At 39.5% G+C, this 11,697-nt stretch overlaps 2 protein-coding genes across 2 annotated transcripts; one reads left to right on the forward strand and one right to left on the reverse strand.

The window, feature by feature from the left end:
• The first annotated feature begins 1,122 nt into the window (after positions 1-1,122).
• On the forward strand, positions 1,123-7,186 carry LOC124485782 (E3 ubiquitin-protein ligase RSP5-like). The gene is made up of 14 exons (XM_047047576.1): positions 1,123-1,154; positions 2,625-2,750; positions 2,866-3,101; positions 3,325-3,375; positions 3,502-3,552; positions 4,049-4,102; positions 4,351-4,398; positions 4,601-4,656; positions 4,928-5,045; positions 5,403-5,656; positions 5,856-6,111; positions 6,237-6,366; positions 6,527-6,784; positions 6,936-7,186. The coding sequence occupies exons 2-14, from the start codon at positions 2,657-2,659 to the stop codon at positions 7,184-7,186; spliced, it is 1,857 nt and encodes a 618-aa protein (XP_046903532.1). The 5' UTR covers positions 1,123-1,154; positions 2,625-2,656.
• Positions 6,722-10,476, reverse strand: LOC124485967. Its single transcript, XM_047047888.1, has 5 exons — positions 10,441-10,476; positions 9,937-10,172; positions 9,302-9,486; positions 6,892-9,015; positions 6,722-6,799 (listed from the first exon to the last, which is right to left on the reverse strand). Exons 2-4 carry the CDS (start codon positions 10,090-10,092, stop codon positions 8,232-8,234), a joined length of 1,125 nt encoding a protein of 374 aa, XP_046903844.1. The 5' UTR covers positions 10,093-10,172; positions 10,441-10,476; the 3' UTR covers positions 6,722-6,799; positions 6,892-8,231.
• Positions 10,477-11,697: the final 1,221 nt, after the last annotated feature.

Below are 11,697 nucleotides of genomic sequence, written 5' to 3' on the forward strand. Positions count from 1 at the left end.
GTGTATGTTGTGCCACCAGCCACAGGCACTGTCTAAGCGAGGGAATTTGGAGCGGCACCACAACACTAACCATCCGAAATTCAAAGACTGCTATCCACCAAAGAGCGCAATCCGCGCCAAAAAAGTTCAGGAGCTGAAAGTGGAGTTGAAGGCTCAACAGTCGCTTTTCTCACAACCTACGTCTCAAAGTAAGGCTACAACAGTGACACGAAGGATCGAGTTACTGTCGGATAACGTTGGTCAACAGGTGTTGGAGGACTTGTCACTCTGTGAATATTTTTCACTGCAGTTTGATGAATCGCTGGATGTAATGGACACGGCTCAGCTTGTTGTATTTGTCAGAATGGCTTTCCAGGACTTTACAACAAAGGAGGACTTCCTCACTCTTCTCCAATTAAAAGAGAGAACGAGAGGTGAGGATATTTACAACGTTTTTAAAAGCTATGTCCGTGAAAAGAACATCCCCATTCAGAAACTGGTGGCAATCACTACCGATGGGGCACCGGCAATGTGCGGTGTGCACGCTGGTTTTATAGCACTGTGCCGTAATGATCCGGATTTCCCCGACTTCATGAAGTATCACTGTGTGATTCATCAGCAAGCCTTGGCTGGGAAAGTTGTGGACTTTTCTCATGTCATGTCACTGGTGGTCAAAGTGGTAAACTCGATTCGAGCAAAAGCGCTTCAGCATCGCTTATTCAAGGCGTTATTGGATGAGCTCGATTCGGCGTATGGAGACCTGCTTCTGCATGCTGATGTCAGGTGGTTGAGTCGCGGAAAAGTGCTGCAGCGATTTGTTGACTTGCTGCCTGAGATTAAGACGTTTCTGTCGAAAAGGAACGAGGAGCACGAGGAACTTTCAACGGATGCGTGGCTACTGGACCTGGGGTTTCTGACGGACCTAACCGGAAAACTGAACTCGCTCAACCACGAACTCCAGGGAAAAGACCGGCACCTCCTCCACATGATCAGCGCAGTGAATGCGTTCAAGGCCAAACTCTGTGTCTGGACCACGAATCTGAGGAAAGGGACGCTGACACACTTTACAAACCTGGAAAAAATGTCACAGTCCATCAAAGACTCTTCTGACTTTCACCCTGAGCAGTACTGTGTGCACCTGGACAAACTGGCAACGGAGTTCAGTCGACGTTTTGGTGAGTTAGAAATCATGAAGGATATTGCTGCATTTCTTTCAAACCCATTCCTGCATAGACATAGACTTACATAGACATCTTCCAACCCGTCTGCTACGAGCAGACTAAACCCAACAGAATACCTACTCTTGCGTAGTGTACGCAACGTTTTTTTAAACTCCCCCCACTCCCCTACCCATTGGTTTACAGCTTTAATGACGCAAATGTATGCTAACTTGATATCCAGAATTGCATTTTGGATATCAAGAATTCGAGTTGTTGATATCCAGAATTGCATTTTGGATATCAAGAATTCCAATTTTGGATATCAAGAATTGCATTTTGGATATCAAGATTTCGAATTTTGGATATCAAAAATACAATTCTGGATATCCAGAATTCGAATTGTTGATATCCAAAATGCAATTCTTGATATCCAGAATTCAATTCTTGATATCCAAAATTCGAATTGTTGATATCCAACATGCAATTCTTGATATCCAAAATTGGAATTCTTGATATCCAAAATGCAATTCTTGATATCCAAAATTCGAATTCTTGATATCAACAATTCAATTCTGGATATCAACAATTCGAATTCTTGATATCCAAAATGCAATTCTGGATATCAAGTTAGCATACATTTGCATCAAATTTGCGTACTTAAAACTAAACCAATGGAGTTGAAGAGTGAACACATGCGCAAACGCCGACAGTGAAAATCTTTGATTTCTTTCCATGTTGCAAGAGATGGGATAGCTAGTCTACTGCAAGGGCGATTTGTACAGGATTTTTTTGTAATAAGCAGGTTTATTAACATGGAAGAGGTTGTGGAGAACAGCGAGATCGGATTGAACGCAAGATCTGAGATAACTAGCCCTACTAGCAATAGTACGAGTAATAGTACTGCAAGTGCCCGGGTCATTCAACGTGTTCATCGTGCCATTAACCTAGCAAGGAGGGAGCTGGAGAATGAAGACAACAACAACTTGTTGTCTTCAGTCAGGGAGTCTTTTCGCTACAACAACCACGGTTAAACTAGTTATAGCAACAGGCCTTTCTCAAAATACTGATATTAAAACTTTTCTATAGCAATGTGATGAGAAAAGGCCATAGATCCTGTAGGGATTGGCGATTTTACCGCGGGTGCATTTGCACCCCCTACTGTTGGGATGAAAACATTAGAATGTTCAAATGAATGCAAAAAACGATAACATGATTATTTTTGATCGTGTTTTTGTAAGCAATTTTTTTTTAGTACCCTTTGCTCCCCCATTTTTGCAAACTTAGAATCGCCTAACTAAGAGAATAGTGCTTAACTTAATATGTAGCAGCCCTTCGTGACCAGAGTGACCAGTGTCATAGTTAAACCTTTTGGGTTCATAACATAAATTATTGTCTGTTATTGTATTTCCATTTTTGTATTATGTTAACTTGACATGAAAGTTATATAATGTAACTAATGCCTATCTACAATTTTATGAATAACAGACACTGTGAGAAGAGGAAGGCGGCCGAGGTCAATGACAGTACTGAATCTTTTTCTTGTGGACCGAATGGACTGCAGTAGAGTTCCCACAGATGGCCAAAAATCTCGCTTAACCCAAGCTGGTCTTGGTAAGTGCTGTGATAAATTACTGATAATTTTGTTTTTATTGATTTCCATTTAGATGTAAAATCCCACAGAAAGTCTAACTACAACAACCTGTTTCGAAATTACTTTTTGTTAAAGGTTTTGCGAGGAACAAGTTGTTCAACCTAACCTGGGACTTGCGTGAATTTTATGCATTTGTCTGTGGGAGCTTTCCATCTGTGAACCTGAACTTAATAGGTTTCACTGTGGCCAAGGCAAATAAACAACGAAGGTTGATGACACTTCATGCCAACTCTTTGAAGGATCTGAAGCGTCAGTTACGAAAAAGCCATCTTTATATAATTCCACTTGGAAACCTCTTATCTGGAAGTCAGGTGTGTTCAAAGTATGTGTTTTGCATCTGAAATAATATTTTATGAAAGTTACACTCTGTCTCCTAGCACTCCACATTTGTATGATGCTATGAATGTGAAGTGTTTCTTTTTTGCGTGACACTTGAAATTGGTGATGGAGTACACATTGGAATGAGGTATAACAAAGTTCCTATTACATTGGACGAGACTGAAGGTACATAAGTGTGGAATGTATTTTCAATAGATGTCTGCAGCAGTGGTCAACCCCTCCACCACACCTGCTCAGTCCAGCCAAGTAAGTTGCGTTCACTTTCTCCAGTTTAGTTTTAAGGCTGACATGAACATCAAATTCAGATTCTCAAAGTTCCTATTACATTGGACTAGACTGAAGGTACATACGTGTGGAATGTATTTTCAACAGATGTCTGCAGCAGTGGTCAACCCCTCCACCACACCTGCTCAGTCCAGCCAAGTAAGTTATGTTATTTTAAAGGACAGTTAATCCCAAAATAAAGGCAGTTTGTTTGATCTACTAAACATGAAATTTTGAACAATTGATAGAATGGTGTAAATTGGGCGCCAGAAAGATCCACAACAATTACAAAGGGTTGACTGTGTTCAGAAAGACCCCGAATCATTTAACCAGACAAAGCAAAAAGTGGTCAGATGAGTGAGACCATGCGTTACAAGCGACTTCACAATTAATGGACAAGTTGAAATATAACTTAATACACATAATATTTCCTTACATGACATATCATGTGGTCAGCCTGTTTGTATTCTAGAAAGGTCATACCTGACAGTATCGTAACTCATTGAACCCTGTTCCCTGAAACAAGTAAGGCCCTTATGTGGACTGGGGTGAGCTCCACATCATGACCTCTTGGCTTAGAAGGAGAAAAACCTCTTTCTCACAGAAATTCTGCATATCAATAATATGAAGTAATTATGTAATTATTTTACAACAGATGTCAGCAGCAGCATTAATGGAAAATTCATTAGAGAGAGACATGTCATTTCAGGTAAACTCAAATTAATGTTGTGTCATCATTGGCCACGTTTCCTAGATTCATTAAGAAGCTCTTAACGCTAAGAGCTTCTTAGGAGCGCTGTAAGAGCGTTCTAGAGCGCTCTTAGAACACTCCTAAGAAGCTTGTAGTGTTAAGAGCTTCTTAAGGAATCTGGGAAATGCGGCCATTAACTTTTATTGTCTTACTTAGTTAATTTAATGAAATGAAAATGGAAGAAATTGTTTATATTTTTCTTATAGCTGGAGACGTTGGACCCACTAGAGTGGCAGAATGCAGGAACGCCTGATGTGAGATATTTACGTGGCGTATGTTATAATGAACAACAGAAAGCAGGCATTGTTTTAAGTTTAAGAACATCTTTATAATTGTAATCGATTGGAGGGTTATATATGATAAATTCTGTAAACTTAAAGTACCTTGGCTTGTTTGCATTTTCATAGATTTTCGTATATTTATGTACAGTTTGTATCAACAAAACCTTTTTTGTAGGTGTTTTACAAAATTCCAACAAGCTCAGCAGTGGATGCCTCTCAAATTGTAGACAGGTACTTGCTGTTATTGATAAAGATATTACATTATGTATTTGTTAATGTATTTATTTGTGCCTGAATTTAAATCACCTCCTTATTTTGTGAGCTCCTCGGCACTGCTTACTAGTCAGCATAAAACACATGGCATTGGGTCTCATGTTATACTACCCTATAATACTTTGCTTGTATTACACTTGTGTAATTGTGGGTTAGAATGCCCCAGGTTTATTATAATTGTGTATTAGGGTGAGTGAGGGTTCATTTGAGTTATTTTACACATTTGTAGAAATGACTTCATGCTGGCTGAAAATGATGAAGATAATGACAGCAGTGATCATGACAGCAGTGGTCATGACACAAATGACGAAAATAATTTCACCACAGTAAGTCTGCTTCATGCTATGGTAGGTCGGTCGGTCTTTTAATGAATAATAATCCTAAACCCCTCGGTGTAGCGGTCTAAGTCACTTGCTAAAACTGTTGTAGCACACGGTGCCCAAGCCTTTTTTTAAATCAGTCACAGAGAAACTTTGATCAATCCTGGAGAAATTGTCAGGGTGTTGGACGTGGTTACCATGCACCTCCTAGCATGAAGCTGCGGGAGTTATATACTCTAACAAAAGGTTCTGTAGTTGGTCTGCAAAGTTACACCCAAACTAGCTGTGATATTAGCAAGGAAAAAATATTTAGGAAATGTTTCAAAAGGTCAGCCATCAGCTCTGTTTTTAATTAATCATTTTATTTTCATATATTTCCTCAAGGATGAAGATCTTAATCTTGCCACAGTCCTCAAATGTTTCCAGAAACAACACTTCTGCCAAGATGAAGAGGACAGCCAAAGCAGCTCTTCCGACTCTGGCAATGACCTCCATGTTATTGTCCATAGGAGGAAAGTCCTATACAGTGCTTTTAAAGCAATGTCATCACCATCATTCTGCTGGAAGAAATCTCCAAAGGTGGAATTTGTTGGGGAGGAAGGAGCAGATTACGGGGGGCCACAGAGAGAGTTTTTCCGGTGGGTGATAAGTAATGCAATGATATTAAGAATTATATTATATTTTTATCCCATATTTTTCTCCTCCCAACTTGGTCATGTCAATCTCACTACTGACCTTGACTTGGCAACTCTGAAATTAAATAGTCTGAAGGCCAGAGAATCTTTATTTTGTAACTCATTATTGATGCTTTGTGAAATTGTATTTTCTCTGTCAAAGACTCTTGATGCAGGATGTGCAACAGTCCGGTTTGTTTGAGGGTCCATCTAAGGAGCTACTGTTCACCTACCATCAGGGCCAGGAACAAAAGTACCTAAAGGTTGGAAAATGCGTTGGCTGGTCGATCGTCCATGGGGGACCGGGATTACGAGCCCTCAACAAAACACTGTTCGCTTGCATGTGTGGCCACAACCCATCCTTTAGAGATTTCCGTTGGCAAAATCTTGATGAAGATGTACAGAGTAAAATCAAGAAGGTATGAGCAAGCAGTATAACATTTGATTGACACTGAACTAACACATTAGTGTAAAACTGAGAGGTTGATCTGCGTCTACTAGTTGAGAATTGCTTTAAAAACTCGAGTATATTTGTCATTGTCAGATTCTCAACTGCAAAGATGAAAATGAGTTTGCTGCCTTGCTCCAGGCCGAAGTTCTAGGCAACTGGTTAGCTGAGTGTGGCATATACATGTCAAAGAGAGAGGAGATCCCAAACACAATTGCATACATATGCAAACATTGTGTTCATGAGGTAGTGACACATCATAATGACACATAAATATTTTTTAGTTGATAACTTTTAAGCTGACTTTACAAACATGTATGCAATCATCTCCGGAGGTTTAGAAATAATACTGTACTGTAACTATGTCTGATATTGCCCATGTTAAGTAATTACATCCATTTACAGAGTTGCAAACATCATCAAACAATTCACCGATGGATTGAACTCATGGGGGAATTTGTGGGATGTGGTGAAAGCCAACTATGCTGCCTTCCTGCCAGTCTTCACCGACATGTCCGTCCCTCTTACTCGCCAATCCCTCAAGTCACTCTTCAGTGTCAACTACAGTACTAGGGGCACCAACCGACGAGAGCAGGAAGAGGACACCATCTTCAGCTGGGAGGTGTTTCTCAAGATGGTAGAAGGTAAGATGCTGTTGTCTAGAAACACATTGACAATGTCAATAGAGTTTTGGATTACCCTAAATGAAATGCTTAATATAGCCAAGTAAATGTATACAAATGTTAACAACCGGTTCAGATGGTTAGGGTTAGCTTTCTGATCCTTTCTCAACAGACAGTCAAGCAGATGTCACTTTTGAGGACATCCTCATATTCATCACCTCAGCAGACATGATTCCTCCACTTGGATTCCAGGAACAGCCTACCATTGACTTTTATGACCAGGAACAAGGCAGGTCCCGAATGCCATATGCATCCACTTGCGCACTGACCTTTTACCTTCCCAGAGGCCTGGATAGCGAATATACAATGAAGGAAATGGTCACTTCAGCCATAAAAAACAGCTTAGGTTTTGGAAAACCTTAAGTTACTGACAAATGAAATGTACCTATGCTTTGATAATCTTCAGTTACTTTTCTTATCCCATCACTTTGATAATTGCACTTTTGTCTCTCCTGTTCATAAAACTCTGTTCTAAAACTGGTACTTTAGGAAGCATTTTATCTGGCCTTTCTGGTTTTGATCTCAGTGTCGCCTGTAATTTGGCTGCTGATTTCAGACCCAATGTTCAATTGCTTTTCTTAACTTTGGGTTTTATGTAATCCGTTAATGTTTGATCTTTTAATGGTATTTTCACAGACTACATTGTATACAGCATGTGTACAGAGTTTATGGCATATTGATTCGACTGTAGGCTATAACAACAAGTTCACAAAATGATGTTTTAGGTTTGTTGAAAAGGAAGTGTTGGAATGGATGGCTTTTAAATCACCTATAATTAAACAGATTACCTCATTGCTACAACTTGAGCTACAAGTCTGAGCTCTTTGAGTTTCTTGTGATAGGAATAATCAAATTCTAAAAAGGATAACATCTTGTTTCTCCCAAATGCAATCGTTTTTCGAACTGTCTGCACGTTGGTTAAAGGTACATTCTCCATCTGAGCCTGTTGACCTGTCGATGCATACTTGAATAAACAATGTGCAACTGAGTTATTGGTTTATTTGATTGCAAAATACACCCATCATTGTAGGTACATGTAGGATTACAGTTGCCACATTACAGTGCACTAGGTTCTCATTTACAGACAAAACACAACATGGTACATTATACAAAGTATTACTGCTGCTTCCCCTTTCATTATTCACACGTAATATAAAGTATTCAAACATTTTGCACTTCGGGATACCTCAGCGTGCCTGCAAACCTTTGCCATGCTGCTACTGTACACATGAAGCCTAGTTGCTAAACTTACATTATAAAACATGGACAATTTTCCTTATCTATATACCTCTCACAATGCTACACGTGTTTCCTTATTCCTTTCTTTACAAGAAACATACAGACTATCAGCTACAACACTTGTCTTCCTGTGTACCTTACTGCAAGAAACTGGACGACTCACATACATTCACTGTCCAATGCCAAATTCACTCAAAACTCTACAGCAGCTTTGATACCTCGGTTTTAAATCTGTGATCCCCGTCAAGGCATCCTGAAGAGCCTGCTCTTGTTCAGGCGTCAGAGCAACCGGAGGTGGTTCTACGATGACAGCCCGGTCTAGGTCATCATTATCAGCTTCAGCTTGCAACCGAGGTAGCTGAATATCATGTCTTCCCAACATCGTTTCCAAGCTTTCCTCTGTGTACGGATCCTCCCCAAAGACTCTCTGCACAGCTGTGGCATTTTGGTGAATGTTTCCAAGCATGCCATCCATCCAGATTTGATTGGGTGTGCAGTTGTGCTCTGTGCGTAGACTGTGACTGTTCCATGCAACTCTGAAACAATCCAATCTATTTTGGATTTCAGGTAGGTATGTCTTGTGCAGTGAAAACCTATGGATGTGGTCATTTGGATCCAAAATGAGGTCTTCCTCAAAAGAGTAAAAGAGATTGTAGAAACTGTGGATGACCTGGATGAACACATCTCTCCAAAGACGTTCAACCCGCTGGTTATGAACCGATCTGCCAGTGATGTGGCTACCACGACCCTGTCCATTTAACAAAGTCATTAGCAGTGCAACCAAAGTGTTTTCACCTCCACAATCTGACCTCACTCTTGATGGGACTCCATATTGACAAGTGGCTCTGACAAAATGTGAAAGCACAGTTGTAGCAGTGTTGTTTGTACTGCATCTCAGGAACGTGATCACACGAGAACGACCATCAATTCCAGCGTGGGTCACAAAACCCCATCTAGGAGTGTTGTTACCAAAAAAGGAAAAATTTATTTAATTGTACAGTCATCTTAATTTTATATGAATGTACCTATAAATTAAAGACAGATGTGTACATGCGGGCTTAATTCATGGACTGTCATTTAAATGTTTCTGTGGTTATACTACCATAATTCTAAATCAAGTTTCTCTATACAAATCACAAGAACATGTTATGTGGTCACTAACACATTGACACCAAGATAACTGAGAATACGCACTTGAAATGTTAAACTAAATAGCATTAACTAATAATTTGTGATTACCGTATGAGACGCATGTGGCCATCTATGTGCCATAAACTGTTTGGAAATGGCACATGATAACTGCGTCTTGCAGCAACGTTGCTCCACCTCTGGGCTGCTGCAGCTGGGTCCACCCTGGTCAGCATCTCACGAACCCGTCTTCTTTGAACCGTTATCCCCTCAGCCCAAAGGTATCCCTGCATCATCTGCATTTGAGAAATCAAATGTATCAAACAGGCAAAATCATACCGTCAAGACTCATCTGGGTTTTTTTGTGGAGTTGAAGGCTCAGTTACGCGATTGTGGCCGGGTCCCATGGAGCCTTCAACCTGGCTAAGCTTATGACAATGTGGCAGTTTGTCCTAAATTCTGTTTGCTCAGATTTACTTCCTGGTTAAGGAAATTAGTCTAAAAAAGCAGTCTGGCTATTTGGACAGGTCTTAGATTAAAACATGCCTGACGCAAACTTTGCTGAAGCTGTGAGACTGTAGCAGTGACAAATTCATATAGAATAGGACACTGGAAAAGGTGGTAAAAACAAGCTCTTAGTGTAAGACAATATTAAATGGTGTAGTGACCTAATAGGTTTCATATTATTTATAAATGTTTTATGTAATGAATATCGTCAGGAATTATAAAAGGCCTATAATAATTACCGTTATGCCTGATTGTGGACACTGTTGGTGTAGTCTGCTTATGTGTTGCTCAAGCTCATCATCGCCAATAGTTCTGAATCGATGACGCAAAGATATACCCAACAATATGGATTTTTTGTACAGATAGGAGGATGAACAACCCATGTTCCTGGCCATTGCTTTAATGGTAAAACCCTGTCTTTGGAGCACTGGTATCTGAGCTCTGGTGACATTAATAGATGGTCTCCCTCTTTGGCCTAAAACACAAAACATGTTTTACTTAACAGAAAAAAACATATTTTAGAAATATACCGTAGTTACACTTCTGTATCAAAATAAGTTCAACTGAATCTATCTAGCTAGCCTACTGCTAGCCATAATGGTCCTAGAAAATTCATGAGGTTTAGGAAGTGCTGCAAAACTTGCATTATTTTAAATATTTATTACAAAACACAGCAGTTATTATACTAATACTATCTGCAACAAATACATACAATTCATTTTTACGCTTAAACACATAGCTACCTGTTCGACTGCGTGGAGCTTGGTAAGACAAGGTAGCTGGTTCATGTGAATCGATGCATGACTTCAACTCATTCAAACTTTCTATAAGCTCACGAAACGTTTCAGGTCTGAAATGGTGTTCTACTCGATACAAGTTTGCTATTACTAAAGAAATCATTTGCAATTCACGGTGTCCTGCGGATCCTTGGTTCAATGCTCTTTCAATTGTTAAAATTCTCCTTCGGACTTGATTCAGTACACGCGCCGCCATGTTAACTAGCATTGGTTAATTGATAAAACGGCTTGCCGGATATAAAATAGAACATGCAAATATAATCCCGCCCCCATTAAGATCATTAACATACATTGTTGATATCCAGAATTCAATTCTGGATATCAAGAATTCGAATTGTTGATATCCAAAATGCAATTCTTGATATCCAAAATTCGAATTGTTGATATCCAAAATGCAATTCTTGATATCCAAAATTCGAATTGTTGATATCCAAAATGCAATTCTTGATATCCAAAATGCAAATTCTTGATATCCAAAATTCAATTCTTGATATCCAAAATTGGAATTCTTGATATCCAAAATTCAATTCTTGATATCAAAAATTCGAATTTTTGATATCAAGAATTCATTGGTTAAATGATAAAACGGCTTGCCATAAACACCGCAGCATTAGCACAAAACACAACGACATTTGCAGAAACGCTGCATTTCAAGTTCACACCAAATCGATCTCCAGACCACTAGGGGCAGTGCATGCAAAGTGGGGTGTTTTACCTGTTTTTGTAAAATCAAGTGAATCAAATTAACTCTACCGGTCGGACCAGTTTACTACCTCTTGGAGGTTTGCTACCACAGAGCCCATTTAAGGAAGGTTTTATTAGACATTCTCTGGTTTGCTATCGAACATAACGCAGTAGCCTACAACATCATTGAAACTAAGAGAGGGCGTGCATTTTGTAAAATATAAGATTATGATTAAAATATAATAAAACCAACTTTCATTGGTGAATTTATTTTAAGTCGTGTTCTTGTTTGATGTTCTTGATTTGAATTATTTCAAATTGACCGGCTGTCAAAAAAAGTTCGTTTTTAATTTGGTGAGAACCCAACTAATTCCACTTTGCACTGCCCGTAGTAGTCTAAAGCAGTGGTTCTCAACCCTGTCCTCAGGGACCCCCTGTCCTGCATGTTTTAGATGTTTCCCTGCTCCAACACACCTGATTCAAATAAAAGGGTCGTTATCTAGCTTTGTAGAAGCCTGG

Source organism: Hypomesus transpacificus, chromosome 23, assembly GCF_021917145.1.
Source record: "Hypomesus transpacificus isolate Combined female chromosome 23, fHypTra1, whole genome shotgun sequence".
Lineage (NCBI taxonomy): Eukaryota > Metazoa > Chordata > Actinopteri > Osmeriformes > Osmeridae > Hypomesus > Hypomesus transpacificus.